This window comes from Bos taurus, chromosome 10 (assembly GCF_002263795.3).
Source record: "Bos taurus isolate L1 Dominette 01449 registration number 42190680 breed Hereford chromosome 10, ARS-UCD2.0, whole genome shotgun sequence".
Lineage (NCBI taxonomy): Eukaryota > Metazoa > Chordata > Mammalia > Artiodactyla > Bovidae > Bos > Bos taurus.
In genome coordinates, this window is record NC_037337.1 from 23336860 (window position 1) to 23353323 (window position 16464).

Genomic DNA, 16464 nt, shown 5'->3' on the forward strand with positions numbered 1-16464 from the left:
TGAAGTTTTACCTTTTCCTGGGCTAGCAACATGCAGTATTATGTTTCCTGGTGATTCTGGGCAGCAGCAGTGAGCTGAGCTCCTGGCCAGCCTCAAAATCATGAGTGTAAAAAACCAACACATTTACAGCCATTTCATACCCATATAACCATTCTGATTTTCACTTTCAGTACAGTACTCAACACATTCATAAGATTTTCATCATTTTAGTATAAAAGAGACTGTGTGAGACAATTTTTTCCCAATTGTAGGCTGCTGTAAGTATTGGCCACATTTAAGGGAAGCTACCGCTTCCCTGATAGCTGAGTTGGTAAAGAATTTGCTGCAAAGCAGGACACCCTGGTTTGATTCCTGGGTTAGGAAGTTCCTCTGGAGAAGGGATAGGCTACCCACTCCAGTATTCTTGGGTTTCCCTTGTGGCTCAGCTGGTTAAGAACCCACCTGCAATGCAGGAGACCTGTGTTCGATCCCTGGATTGGGAAGATGCCCTGGAGAAGGCAAAAGCTACCCAGTCCATTAGTCTGTCCTGGAGAATTCCATAGACAGTCCATAGGGTTGCAAAGAGCTGGACACGACTGAGCGACTTTCACTTTCAAGGGAAGCTAGGTTAAATATATTATTAGATGGGTTATCATTTTTAAAGTTTTAATTTATTTTTATTGAAGTATAGTTTCTGCAGTGCAGCAAAGAAAATCTGTTATACATGTATACGTTGATCTCCACTCTTTTTTAGATTTCCTTCCCATATTAAATGAACTTTTGACTTACTATTGTTTCAACTGAAAATGATTTATTGCAAAATACCCCTACTGAAGTTGAGAAAGATGCATAAATAGTATCTCATTGTGTAAATGTAGTGCAGGATATTTATCTGTTCATTCAGTGAGGATCACTGGTTAATTTCCAGTACTAATGTACATATTTTTGTATGAACATAAAGTTTTCCTTTCTCAAGCATAAATACCCAGGAGTGTGATTGCTGGGTTGTTCAGTAAGTGAATATTTAAGTTTATGTGAAACTCTTGGATTGTTTTCTAGAATGACTGGGCAATTCACCCACCAGCAATACATGAGTGATCTGATTTCTCTGCTTCCTTGCCAGAACTTGGTATTATCAGTATTTTTCATTTTAGCCCTTATGATAGATGTAAAGTGGTTTCTCTTTGTAATTTTAATTTGGATTTCCCTAATATAATTTTAGGGGTATATTCCTTGGATTTTCTACATAGATAATCATGTTACCAGCAAATGGTGGCAGTTTTACTTTTTCTTTCAACTCCATTAGATTGTTACATCTACTTTCTTTATTGCACTGGCTCCAATATCTAGCACTGTACGGAAGGAGTGATGAGAATGGACACTGGTTTTGTTCTCTTTATTAGAGAAAATCATAGTCTTTTACTAGTAATAATACCATTAGCTATTGAGGAGATTCCCCACTCTTCTTGTGTTGCTCAGAGTTTTCACCATAACTGACTACTGAATTTTTGCAAATCCTTTTTTTATGACTAGATTAATATGATGATATGATTTTTCTTTTCTACCTTGTTAATATGGTGAATTCCATCCATTGATTTTCAATATTAAAGTGTCTTGCACCCTGAAGGAAATTACACTTGTGCTCAGTATATTATTCATTTTATATATCAGTGAATTTTACTTGATAAAATATTTTCAGAAATTTGTGTCTATCTTCAAGATAAAAGATACTTCCCTGTAGTTTTTGGTTCTTTATGGTCTTTGTATGATTTGGGTATCAGGGTAATATTAGCCTCATAAAATAAGTGGAATATTATTTCTATTTTCTGCAAGAAATTGTGTATAATTCAATGTTTGACATAATTCTTCAGTGACACTGAGTCTGGGGATTTTTTTAAATTAAAACTTCAATTTCTTCACAGACATCATGACTTCAGCTTTCTCTGGCCCCTGCTGTGAGGACAGATGAGGAGGAGCAACCGCTGGAGCCCACAGTGAGGTTTGGGGACAGGCAGCAGGTGCTTCCAGAGCACTGTGCCCCACGCAGAAGTAGGTTCCTGCATCTGAGAGCTGGGCAGCAGCGAGGTGCAGGGAGCTGTGCTGTTTGGACTCTCCAAGCTGACCTGTTCATCTCCGCTGCATCTTCACTTCTCCACCCTTAACTAATATCATCAAGAGGACAAGACTGCCCCCAGGGCTCTGCTTATACCACTGTAAGCTTCTTAAAATGCTTGAGGAATTGCAGTATGTGGTGAAGTTCTCTCCTTCTTGCAGAAGCAAGAATTCAGGGAAATGCTTTATCTGTTGTCCATTATTTCTGTTCAGAAAAGCAATGGGAAGTAACAGAGTAAGTCTGATTAGATGTTTATTCTCTCAGCTATAATGGTCTCTTTCATTCTTCTTGTGTATTTTCTCCTTCTTTCCATGTCTCCTTCCCCAATTCCATCTCCCACATTTTAGTTTTTATGTTTTTCTCAACATCCTGCTCTCAGTCAGAAAATCCCACTCCTACAATTGCCTGCAGATAAGATTCCTCTGTGCTGAATTTTCTGGGAGCAATCAGGGAAACCCCAAACTCACGTGATATTTGTATCCATAAGATCAACACAGGTCCTAACAGTAGCATCTCCCTTTTCTTCCTCTTCAGAAAGAGTTGCTGAATCTGCCGGCTCCTAAAAGGGTTTCCTTTGCATAAGCTTCTTCCAGACCTATAGAAATGTAGCCTATGTTGCCTTTTGGAAAGAAAATAGAAAGGTTGACTACAATTTGAGGCAGCCAATCAGACTCACTACCTTATTACCATCTTTTTATATGCTTATTTCCTTACCACATAGCTCTCCGATGATGTGTCTGTGTAAATCTATCCTCCAGTTTTCAACTGGATTGTTTTCTTCCTGCTGAGTCTAGAGGGTTCATTGTATTCTGAATACAATCTTTTGATGAAAATGTATTTTGCAAATATTTCCACAGAATGACAGTTCCTTCTCTTAACAGTGTCTTTTGCGGAGCAAACATTTTTAATTTTGATGAAATCTAAGTTTGTTTATGGGTCGTGCTCTTAGTGTCATGTCAAAATTCTTTTTGTCTAGCCCTAGATCATGAAGATATTCTCTTATGTTTTTCCTAAAAGATTTGGCAATTTCACATTACACTTGGATGTATGGTTCATTTTGAGGCTGTACCCACATTTTTGTATAAGGTGTGATATTTAGGCCGAGCTTCAATTATTTCCCAAGAATATCCTATTGTCCCAACATCATTTTCTCATAAGACTGTGCTGCCTCCATTGAACTGTCTTTGCACTTTGTCAAAAAAATAAATCTTCCCTACTTGTGTAAATTTACTTCTATACACTTACTCAGTGACATAAACTTGTTAATTATATTCTTTTATTACCCTTTTAACATTATTGAACTTGTAGAATAACTTTCTTTTTAGTTACTTATATTTATAATTTGTGTTTTTTTCTTTTTCCCTTGATAATTCTACCTAGAAATATTTCAATTTTATTGATCATATTAACAAAATTAACTTTGTATTTCATGGCTATTCCTATAGCTTTCTTTGTATTTCACCAATCCAACATTTTATTATTTACTTCTTTCAGTTTATGTTGGGTTTAATTCGCTTCTCTATCATCTTTCGCTGAAAGCCTACATGATAGTTTTTCAACCTTTTTTCTTTTGTTAAATAAGCATTTTAAAAGATAAATTTCCTTTTATGTATTATTTTAGCTGCATCTCCTACATATTTATATAATATGTTCTCACAATATTTACTTTCAAAATATTTTCTAAAGTCATAGTAATTGTTCCTTTAACCTATGGTTATTTTTAAGTTAGTGCATATATTCCAAATATTTGAGAGTTTCTACAGACATCTCTTTGTACTAGATATTCTGTATCATCTCCATTTTGAAGAATAAATTCTATATAATTTCAGTTTTCTTAAATATATTAAGATTTTTATGACCAGATTGTGTGTGTGTGTGTGTGCATGTGTATTTCATCTACACAGCAAGGTGTGGCTGCAGCTCAGCTGCAGGTTTGGGTACAGGTTGCAGGGGAGCACCCGGCACTTGCTGCACAGATGTAGGTGGCTGAGTCGCCAGGCTGGGAAGTTGCGATGTGCAATGCGAGCTGTTTGGCACTCTTATTGAGGGAAACTGTGAAACTTCCATCTTCCATTTCATTCATAACTGAACGTATGGCTATCAAGAATGCAGGTCCTTTACCAGGATATTTCCAGTGCCACAGGAGATAGTCAAACGCACCCTTCTCATAACTACAGTTCAGAATGGAAATCTCTCCTTCTTGGACTGTCAAAGATTGAGGGCTCTGTTTCACCTGCTCTTGATCACTTTTTTCCTTCTGTTGTCCACTCACCCCTACTTAAAGAGATTAAAAAGTCATTAGTTCCACAGACATCTGTTTCTTTCTTGGAGTTTCTGTCTGCATGAGCTTGTTTGTAATCCAATTTTCTCGGTCCACTTAATTGATGAGATATCCTAGGTTTTCTCCTCCACAACTCACAGCCTAGTTGAAGCCACAGAAGCGAAAATGATGCTCCCAGTATCTTGTCCAATGTTTCTGGCGCCAGTGCTCAGTGGCAACTCAGGTTCCTCTTCTGCCCTTCTCAGCCAGCTAGAACTCTAAGTTCATATCTGCCTTAATTCTTTCAGTAGGCCCCACCCTCTCACAAACTGGAGAATATCTTTATTGGAGTGATTTCATTTAATTCCTTTCACTTTTTAACATTTTTGAGTTCACCATGTGTACTTAGTCACTCAGTCAGTCCAACTCTTTGAGACCCCGTTGACTGGAGCCTGCCAGGCTCCTCTGTCCATGAGATTTCCCAGTGTTTCCCAAGAATACTGGAATGGGTTACCATTTCCTCCTCCAGAGGTTCTTGCCAACCCCGGGATCAAACCCATGTCTTCTGCATCTCCTCCATTGGTTGGCAAATTCTTTACTACTGAGAAGCTGTGGTTAAATATTTATTTTAATTCTATCCTCTTATCAACTACTCTGCTAGTTCCCAATTAGAAGTTTCTAGTGCAGAAGGAGATACATGTTGAGAAGGAATGATAAAGACCAAAGTCCATAATCTGTAGGGCCAAAAAGTGTCTGTGGTTAAAACTGTACTGATGTAGGTGAGTAACATTAAGCACCGCAGATGCTGTGTGGTGGCCTCACGGTGTGACTGTGGCTGGGGGAGGGGCTGAGCCCCATGGAGGGTTTGTGTAGAGGCTGCAGGTGCCTGGGGAGCACTGTGCTGCACAGCACAGAAGTAAGTGCCTGAGTCTGTGGTCTGTGAAGAGGAAATGTGCAGTGAGCTGCGGCCTTCTTTAGGAACTGTCGTGGCATTTAATCTTCCATCCTGCTTTGTCCCTGAAGGAATTTAAAAAGGTGGATGATGCAGCCCCCAGGGTTCTGAAGATTCCAATTCACACTCTGTGAGGAAGTGGAAAAATTACACCGAAGCGTGTAGCTGGCTGCCTTCTGGAGACTCAGGGCTGGAGGACTCTGCTCCACATCCACTCCTTGCACACCTGATGAGGAAAGAGAAACAGTCACTGGTGAGGGTCACTGTAACTCCTACTAAACCCTGAAAGTGCCCTCCCCCATCCCCATAGATGATGAGAAGGATAAAAAGTCTGCAGGACTTGTCAGCTCCTCTCCCTCCCCCAACAATAGAGCAGCGCCTCATTCCTTCAGATCCCCTGTGGGGCAGTCCCAACTCACAGCAAACCTGGGCAAACAGAAGCCCCAGCACAGTGCCTGCTAGCCTCTTCATGATGCTTCCTCTTCTTGTTGGGACATTTTCACTGCAAGATACTTAACTAAACCCTGAGGGAGTGAGTGTCATAAGTCATTCCTGCTCCTGCAGCCAATCAGCTCACCCAATAAATCCTGCTCAGGTGACACTGACAGGACGCCCCACCCTCCCACCGCAGCCAACTCAGAATGTGCTGCCAGGGGTCGAGTGAGAGAAGGAAATAGATCATTATTTTATGACTTAAGGGATACTTTCTGAGAACATTTCAGAGAAGGCAGACCCTGATTAGGAATTTGGGAGAATTTTAAGGAAAAGAAAGCAAAAATTATGTAGCCCCATCTTTCTCTCACGTGGCATGGATGCAGTAGATTCTTCCTTAATGAAATACTGTTTCCCAGAAGTGCTGAGGATGCAGCTTTTGCTTCTCTTATGCACTTACTTGTGGTTCTGAAGGCTGCTCATGAATCAGCATGATCAGAAGTTGCTTCTATTGACTGGAACACTTTGCTGTATTAAACAGTATTATTTTTTTTAATTAATTTATTTCTAATTGGAGGATAATTGCTTTACAATATTGTGTTGGCTATTGCCATACAATGATGTGAATCAGCCAGAAGTATACATACGTCCCCTCCTTTTGAGTCTTCCCCCCATTCCTCTAGGTTGTCACAGGGCTCTGTGTTGAGCTATAATGCTAAATAAAACACAGGGAGAGGAGTAGAGAGCAAATGACCCTTTACAGTTCCTTGACCTCAAAGTCATCCCTTGTAGACACAGAACACTTATCCAAGGTCAGAAAAACAGTTATTCCAATCACCAGCCTCATATTTCAAGGACAAACCAGGATTGTGGGCTCAGAGCTCACACTTGTGTCTGCTCCTATGCTTGTTTCCAGAGAACAGAAACAACTGCTGCTGTTAGAGACTTAAAACCAGTGCAGGTATCTGTTGCAGTGTTGTTGCCAGGATCCCTCAGCCAATGATCAAGCAGTTCCCTGTCTAGGTCTTCCTGCCCTGTTTTAGTCACATCCTGCAAAATGGCGAGACATCCCCAACTCACAGGGTGCTGACTGCTATCCCTTGTGAAGTTTAAATTCTGGCTCTGGAAAAGGAACACCAGTCATGATGGTGTGCCTATCCAGAACCACTGTTCTATCATTTCTTCTTCAAAGACATTTTCTAACGTTCCATGAAGCTTGTGGAAAACATTGTTTAATCCCAGATAATTGTACTGAGCTGTGCATTGTAAAGAGATAAAAATTCCCATCCATGTTCTAGCAAATGTATGTGAGATTTCAAAGTAGGCTGTGATTGCTCTGAGGGACAGGAAATATTAATAACATTGGGACAGAAAACTAAACGTCTTCAGCTCAGACATTGGAGCTCAGCATCCTGAAAAGGTCCTTGGAATCATGCATCTGTCTCCATCTAGGCACACATTTCTCAATACATCTGTTCTTGATATAGTAACTGATGACACAGATGGTATTCTCCTCATCCTCCTTGAACAATGGTCCTTAATCCTTATGTTCTCTATGCCCATGTTTGTAGGTGCTCTGCACCAAAGATGCTGAGACAGAGAGACACCAAGGATGCTGAGACAGAAAAGACACAAGGGAAAGCAAACTATCTGGGGTGGAGAAGGGCAGAGGTGGATGATCCTGGCAGAAAAAGAGGAGTGAAGAGAAAAGAGCGTAAGGAATAGGGAAGGGAAGAGTTAACCAGGGGTGGGAAATGGGAAAGCCATGTTTAGGGAGGTACATGGAAAAGTTTTAGGATATAAGGCTATGATTCCCTGAATCCTTGACCACATGCACTCAACAGAGGATTATAAAATCAAGTTGTCTAAAGATGATGAAAATCTTTTTTTTTTTCCTTCACTTTTCTGTGGAACATCGATGGAAAACATAAACTTCTTTTCCTTGATAGCCAGAAAAGACCGCTGTTTCCAAATGACACAGCCCCCTCTACGGACTGAATAAATGAACTGCAGAGCTAAACTCCCACAGGATGTCAACCTTTTGAAATGTTTCTCAGATTGAAAGGTGAATATCCCAAGCAACTCCTACAGCTCAGTTCCAGAAAAATAAACGACCCAGTCAAAAAATGGGCCAAAGAACTAAATAGACATTTCTCCAAAGAAGACATACAGATGGCTAACATACACATGAAAAGATTTTCAACATCACTCATTATCAGAGAAATGCAAATCAAAACCACAATGAGGTATCATTTCACACCAGTGAGAATGGCTGCAATCCAAAAGTCTACAAGCAATAAATGCTGGAGAGGGTGTGGAGAAAAGGGAACACTCTTACACTGTTGGAGGGAATGCAAACTAGTACAGCCACTATGAAGAACAGTGTGGAGATTCCTTAAAAAACTGGAAATAGAACTGCCTTATGACCCAGCAATCCCACTGCTGGGCATACACACTGAGGAAACCAGAAGGGAAAGAGACACGTGTACCCCAATGTTCATCCCAGCACTGTTTATAATAGCCAGGACATGGAATCAACCTAGATGTCCATCAGCAGATGAATGGATAAGAAAGCTATGGTACATATACGCAATGGAGTATTACTCAGCCATTAAAAAGAATACATTTGAATCAGTTCTAATGAGGTGGATGAAACTGGACCCTATTATACAGAGTGAAGTAAGCCAGAAAGAAAAACACCAATACAGTATACTAACGCATATGTATGGAATTTAGAAAGATGGTAACAATAACCCTGTATATGAGACAGCAAAAGAGACACATATGTATAGAACAGTCTTTTGGACTCTGTGGGAGAGGGAGAGGGTGGGATGATTTGGGAGAATGGCATTGATATATGTATAATATCATGTATGAAATGAGTCACCAGTCCAGGTTCCATGCACAATACTGGATGCTTGGGGCTGGTGCACTGGGACGACCCAGAGGGAGGGTACAGGGAGGGATGAGGGAGGAGGGTTCAGGATGGGGAATACATGTATACCTGTGGCAGATTCATGTTGCTATATGGCAAAACCAATACAATATTGTAAAATTTAAAAATAAAAAAAAATAATAAATCATTAAAATATCCTAGGGGGAAAAAAAAAAAAAAAGAAAGGTGAATATTCCTGGTGTCTCAGTCGGGAAAGAATCCATCTGCAGTGCAGGCAATGGGGGTTCGATCTCTGGATCAGGCTAGCTTCCTGAAAAGGAAATGGCTACCCACTCCAGTTTTTTCGATGATCCAGCGGATGTTGGCAATTTGATCTCTGGTTCCTCTGCCTTTTCTAAAACCAGCTTGAACATCTGGAAGTTCACGGTTCACATATTGCTGAAGCCTGGCTTGGAGAATTTTGAGCATCACTTTACTAGCATGTGAGATGAGTGCAACTGTGTGGTAGTTTGAGCATTCTTTGCATTGCTTTTCTTTGGGATTGGAATGAAAACTGACCTTTTCCAGTCCTGTGGCCAATGCTGAGTTTTCCAAATTCGCTGGCATAGTGAATGCAGCACTTTCACAGCATCATCTTTCAGGATTTGAAATAGCTCAACTGGAATTCCATCACCTCCACTAGCTTTGTTCATAGTGATGCTTTCTAAGGCCCACTTGACTTCACATTCCAGGATGTCTGGCTCTAGGTGAGCGTGAGTGATCACACCTTTGTGATTATCCTGGTCGTGAAGATCTTTTTTATATAGTTCTTCTGTGTATTCTTGCCACCTCTTTTTAATATCTTCTGCTTCTGTTAGGTCCATACCATTTCTGTCCTTTATCAAGCCCATCTTTGCATGAAATGTTCCCTTGGTATCTCTAATTTTCTTGAAGAGATCTCTAGTCTTTCCCATTCTGTTGTTTTCCTCTATTTCTTTGCACTGATCACTGAGGAAGGCTTTCTTATCTCTCCTTGCTATTTGAAACTCTGCATTCAAATGGGTATATCTTTCCTTTTCTCCTGTGCCTTTCGCCTCTCTTCTTTTCACAGCTATTTGTAAGGCCTCCTTAGACAGCCATGTTGCTTTTTTGCATTTCTTTTTCTTGGGAATGGTCTTGATCCCTGTTTCCTGTACAATGTAACAAACCTCCATCAATAGTTCATCAGGCACTCTATCAGATCTAGTCCCTTAAATCTATTTCTCACTTTCACTGTATAGTCATAAGGGATTTGATTTAAGTCATCAATAAAGCAAGAGAGTTCCAGAAAAACATCTATTTCTGCTTTATTGACTATGCCAGAGCCTTTGACTGTGTGAATAACAATGAAGTGTGGAAAATTCTTCAAGAGATGGGAATACCAGACCACCTGACATGCCTTTTGAGAAACCTGTATGCAGGTCAGGAAGCAACAGTTAGAACTGAATATGGAACAACAGACTGGTTCCAAATAGGAAAAGGAGTATGTCAAGGCTGCATATTGTCACCCTGCTTATTTAACTTATATGTAGAGTACATCATGAGAAACTGATGTACTCATGGCCACATGGGCTGAAAGAAGCACAAGCTGGAATCAAGATTGCCAGGATAAATATCAACAACCTCACATACGGAGATGACACCACTCTTATGGCAGAAAGTAAAGAAGAACTAAAGAGCCTCTTGATGAAAGTGAAAAAGGAGAGAGAAAGAGTTGCCTTCAAATTCAATGTTCAGAAAACTAAGATATGGCATCCGGTCCCATCACTTCATGGTAGATAAATGGGGAAACAGTGGAAACAGTGGCTGACTTTATTTTCTGGGCTCCAAAATCACTGTAGATGGTGATTGCAACCATGAAATTAAAAGATGCTTACTACTTGGAAGAAATGTTATGATCAGCCTAGACAGCATATTAAAAAGCAGAAATATTACTTTGCCAACAAAGTTCCATCTAGTCAAGGCTATGGTTTTTCCAGGGTCATGTATGGATGTGTGAGTTGGACTATAAAGAAAGCTGAGTGCCAAAGAATTGATGCTTTTGAACTGTGGTGTTGGAGAAGACTCTTGAGAGTCCCTTGGACTGCAAGGAGATCCAACCAGTCCATTCTAAAGGAGATCAGTCCTGGATGTTCATTGGAAGAACTGATGTTGAAGTTGAAACTGCAATACTTTGGCCACCTGATGTGAAGAGCTGACTCATTTGAAAAGCCCCTGATGCTGGGAAAGATTGAGGGCAGGAGGAGAAGGGGACAACAGAGGATGAGATGGTTGGATGGCATCACTGACTCAATGGACATGGGTTTGGGTTGACTCTGGTAGTTGATGATGGACAGGGAGGCCTGGCATGCTGCAGTTCATGGGGTTGCAAAGAGCCGGACACGACTGAGCGACTAAAATGAACTGAACTGAACCCAATCCAGTATTCTTGCCTGGGTAAATCCATGCACAGAAGAGTCTGGTGGGCTACAGTCCATGGTGTCGCAAGAGTTGGACACGACTGAGATACACACATCTTAGTTATATGACCTCTGTTTTCATCTGTGTTTTCTTAGTTCTATACCACTCCACAAATTGTTTTAATTATTTCTGGTTCCTTTCTTTGTCACACATCTTCAGTTGTTGGCTTCTTTGTAGTTTTCCTTTTGTCTTTTATCTTCCCATATTTAAAGTTTATTCAATGGTTATAAAGAGAGGTTGGTACACATAAAGCACTCAAGAATTATCTGTTTTCTGAATGAGTAGATGAGTTGTTATTCATGAGCTTAGTGAAAAAGTTATGCTGAACAACTTTTGAAATTATTCCAAAAGCAATATTTCAATACTATAGAAGTCAAGTTAAACAAAAGACTCCAACAGGATAAATAGAGGGTTATATTCATGGACAAAATTCAAGAACAGATAACAAACATCACAAGTCTAGGATGGAGGAAAATTAAACTGATGATATGGGGATAAATATTATTCCCATATAAATATTTAACAAATATTCATAAACATTCTTTGATAGTCTGTTATGTGGTGGATCACACACACACAAGTCAACACCCGCTACTACTGAAAATATAGGAACAACTAAAAATGAATTCATTTAAGCTATGTAGGAATATATTATTTTACTATATTAGCAAAAGGTAGAAATAAAACAAACATTTTTGTTTCTTGGGTTCTTTGGCTTTATTTTTTTAGAAGACTGTACAAACATTTCAAAGTGGCATTTTAAATAATAACGAAAACCAAAAAAATGGAAACCAAAATACGGAGAATCTAAAAATAAGTTTTTTAGCCTATTGGCTCTTTTCAGAATTTTTAATTTTAGAAGGTTATATCTTGGCCATATGAGGTGAAGTGATCTTTCTTTGCTTGATGAAAACTAAAATCATGTACTTTATTTACTTTTAACAAATCAAGAGAATTTGATGAAAGGCTAACATCTCTGCATGATGAATATTCCCTAAATCCAAAAATAAAAGAGAAATTCCCAAATCTAATAAAGGGTATCAATGAAAATATCAAAGTCAATATTACTCCCTACAGGATCACAAACAAGACAGGTACTTCTATTCACTACTTCTATTCACTGCCCTAATGGAGGGCCTCGGATCAAACCACGGAAGGAAATAAGATATATTAAGTTTTAAAAGGAGAATCAGAACTATTTTAATTTCAGATCATAAGTTTATACATGTAGAAAATACAAAGTACCTCTAAACAAAGGTTTAAGAGCTAGAACCTATTAGTGCATTGCTACAGTCACCAAACACAAAAATCAATTTTATTTCTAGATTATAGCAAAAGCATTAGAAAATGCAATTAAAATGTCATTTATCAAATGCTTGGGAACTAATTTAATATAAGGTATGCAAGACCTCTTCTTGATTCCTCTCCAATAACTCTAGAATAGTTTTGATTTGAGAGATAAAAATCACATAGGAGATGAGAAATGTCCTCACTTCTGAGGTCTGGGGTAACTAACATAAATCATGGCCTGGTACTCAGTGGTGACCAGTCCTTGCCACCTAGACACTAATGTCAGGAAAGACCATTTCCTAGGGCTGCTCAATGAAATAGTGTTTTCAAAACCCCAAACAAGAGGTTGGTACCGTCTGCTTGGCTGTTGAACTAAATCTGTTCTCATATTTACAGGTATCCTAGCTCTGTTCTGGCTATTTCAGGGCATAATTAATTCCCTGTATCCACATTTTTCTTAACCCAATTAGTCCTAGCTCTGGATTTGATGCTGGGCATTTAGGTCAATTAAGGTAAAAAAGCTTTATAAAGATAAAATTTTTATAAGTAGCCCTGCTTCTCATGTGGCTCAGTGGTAGAGAGTCTGCCTGCCAACCAGGTGAACTATTTTTATTTACACATCATACATTTGTATATGTAGAAAATACCCCTTAGTTGGGAAGATCCCCTAGAGAAGGGAGGGGCAACCGACTCCAGTGTTCTTGCCTGGGAAATCCCATGGACAGAGGAGCCTGGAGGGCTACAGTCCATGGGGTCACAAAGAGTTGGACATGACAGAGACTAAACAACAGCAACAATGCAAGCCCTCTACAAAAATCTTAACATTAACAAAAGAAATTAGAGAGGACATAAATAAAGAGGTTATGGATCTAAAGACTCCATATGTTAAGATGTCAATTGTCCTAAATGAATTCATAAATTCAACACAATCCCAATCAAATTACCTCAATCTCTTGTGGTAGAAGCTATTCTATACCTTACGTGGAAGTGCAAAGACCTAGAATAAGCCTTGAATAAGACAAAGAAAACATGACTTGCATTTCCAGATTTCAAAATGTGTATGAAACCCAGTAATTAAGATAGAATGGTCTGTTGGTATGAGGATAAAATAAAGGAATCAATAAACAGAATCATGTCCAAAAAGAGGTCATAATACATGTGCCATTAATTTTTTTTTTCTCTAAAAGTGCAGCTCCACTGGGGGAAAGTTGGTCTTTCTAGGATAATAGCTAGAATAATTGGCTAATTTTATTTTTTGGAAGTAGCAGTGTTTTGTAGCTTTCTGTGTATAAGTTCTGTACATGTTTTCTTAGATTTATGCCTAAGGATTTAGGGTCTTTCTTGAACCATTGTAAATAGTATTACATTTTTAATTTAGGTATCCACATGTTTACTGATAGTATATAAAAATGCATTTTATTTTGTGTGTTTACCTTATATATCCTGAGACCTTCTGAACCCACTTAATAGTTGTAGGAGTTGTGGAGGGCATATTCTTTGGGATTTTCTACATAGATAGAAAATAGTGGTGATTTGACTGCTTTCTGGCTTAAAAGATTATTTATATGTTTATTTGCTTTACTGCACTGGCTACAACATCCAGCACTTGCTGAAGGAGAATGATTAAAGTGGATATTCTCCCTTTGTTCCCTTCCTTAGGGAAAAGTATTCTTTTACCAATAAACATGCTAAGAACTGTTGAGGAACTTTTCCATTATTCCTGTGTTTCTTAGAGTTTCCACTATGGTTGACTATTGGATTTTGACAAATGCTTTTTCTACAAATTGCTGCTACTGAACTAGCTCATCTTATTGTTGACTCATAACTCCTCCACTTCCCGTGAGATGTGCTCCTCATCTTCTTTGTCTTGGGCCAAGTATGCATGTAGCGTGATAGCAAATGACACCCACTTCTCTTCAAGGTCACCCATTATTGTGAGACTGAAGTAGGTGAGGGACAGACAAGTCTGTGGGTTCCAGTTGTCCTCATAGTTCAAGTATGACTTTGTCTGTCACGGTTTGCCCATACTTTTGTCCCCATCAGACTTTTCTTTACAAATGTTGCCCTCAGTTCAGCTTTGCTCAGTTCAGTTGCTCAGTTGTGTCTGACTCTTTGTGACCCCATGGACTGCAGTACGCCAGGCTTCCCTGTCCATCACCAACTCACAGAGCTTACTCAAACCCATGTCCGGTGAGTCAGTGATGTCATCCAACCGTCTCATCCTCTTTTGTCCCCTTCTCCTTCCACCTTCAATCTTTTCCAGTTTCAGGGTCTTTTCCAATGAGTCAGTTCTTCACACCATGTGGCCAAAGTATTGTAATTTCAGCTTCAGCATCAGTCCTTCCAATGAATATCCAGGACTGATTTCCTTTAGGATGGATTGGTTGAATTTCCTTGCAGTCCAAGGGACTCTCAAGAGTCTTATCCAACACCACAGTTCAAAAGCATCAGTGTTACTCTAAGCTGACTTAAAGTGAATTCAGGCTCAACACCAGATATGAAGATAACAACTTTGTACAGACTCATCCACCAGCTCTAGCCATTGCCTGAGTTCTAATCCCCAGAACTAATCTCTTATTCTACATCACCCATGGTTCTGCTTTTCTGATTGTGCCCTGACACAAAGTCTAAGAGGAAACAATTAAGGAAATAGTTTTGATGGTGATTCCACACAACTAGACCCAGGTTTGTGATGAAGTAAAACTGCCAGTTTAAAGTATTCATTTCGATATTTGGCAAAACTAATACAATTATGTAAAGTTTAAAAATAAAATAAAATTTAAAAAAAAGAAAAAAAATAAAGTATTTATGGGGCAAGTTTTCAAATTTAGACAACTTTACACATGTTCTGTACAGTGGATTTAGGGTCAAAAATTCAAGTGGAGAATATATTAGTAGAAAATTACTCTGGACACCTGTTTCCAAATAACGTAAAAGGTGCCTTTAACTGGAACTAAATCTTCTGATCCAGACCACAACTTAAATAACCACAGGACTATCATTTCTTGTCTAGGGTCTGTGGGTGTGCATTTCAGCTGGGGTCCTGCAGCAGGGGGGCTCTCGCTTACTAAGCTCCAGGGTTTTTGTACAGCTTTTCCTATTACTTCAAGCACTGTGAGTCACGGAGAGCACAGAAGTACTTTGCAGAGTCTTCCAGTTGTAAGGCTGAAATGGTGAGGCTGATGGATTTATCTGCTTTCTTAAAGTTTACAGAGTAGCGGTCTTTCTTTGCATTTGTGACTAATGATCCTTGACGAATAACATAAGTCATCTGTCCACTGGGAAGTTGCTTGTACCAGTAAAGGTAGTAAGTGCCCCAACTTGTTTCATACCGACAATTCAGGGTGACTGACTTCCCCACTTGGCTGGATACATTTGACTGGCCTTGAGTAACTTTCTGGGACACACCAGATCCTGTGGGGGGGGGGGGAAATCAGAAAACAAACATGAAGCAGTGAATAAAATAGTGTAGGAGTTATTTAGGATCCAAAGACAAAAAACTGAAATCATAAGGTGCCTGCTTTCCCCCAGTCCTCCTTTCCTCCCAAGTGCCTGTGAAGCTCCACATGCCTGTGTGCAGTCCTTTCACCCTGAATACTCGCACCCATGTTTGGAAGCATCCCTACCAGAGAAGGTGAAGGCCAGTAACACCCAGAGCAGACTGGAGAGCGGCATGAAGCATGGATTCCCCTGTTGAAATGTGCTTAGTTCTGCCTCAAGCTGAGAGTTCAGTGTCTTTGAGTGCCTGGCAGCACATATACATACTACCTGGTACCCGTGTGACTCCCCGCAACAGGAAGTGGGGGTTGTCATTTTCATAGACCACGTGGTCTGTGCATGCATGGGAAAAAGTCTGGCTCACCACAGACCTTTACTTTGTCTGCTTCTCTTTCCCTGGTCATTAAATTAGGCAGATCCTGAAGGAAGTCATGAAAAAAGCAATCAGTATTAAAATTCGAGCAGAGGAGAACTGAATATTAGACAAGTTGATGTCCATTGATAATTATTCAGCAAAATAGTTTTGCCATCCTGTTTAAGATATAATTTACTATAGCCTATGAAAC

The 16464-nt window shown here is 39.5% G+C and overlaps 1 protein-coding gene across 1 annotated transcript in view; it reads right to left on the minus strand.

The window, feature by feature from the left end:
- Positions 1 to 16110, minus strand: part of LOC100336282 (T cell receptor alpha chain MC.7.G5) — a gene marked incomplete in the record, with an annotated part of 1089855 nt that extends 1073745 nt beyond the window's left edge. The window contains 2 exon segments of the mRNA XM_059890704.1: positions 15525 to 15814; positions 16027 to 16110. Of these exon segments, the coding sequence (XP_059746687.1) occupies positions 15525 to 15814; positions 16027 to 16075 (339 nt within the window).
- Between the last annotated feature and the right edge of the window lie 354 nt (positions 16111 to 16464).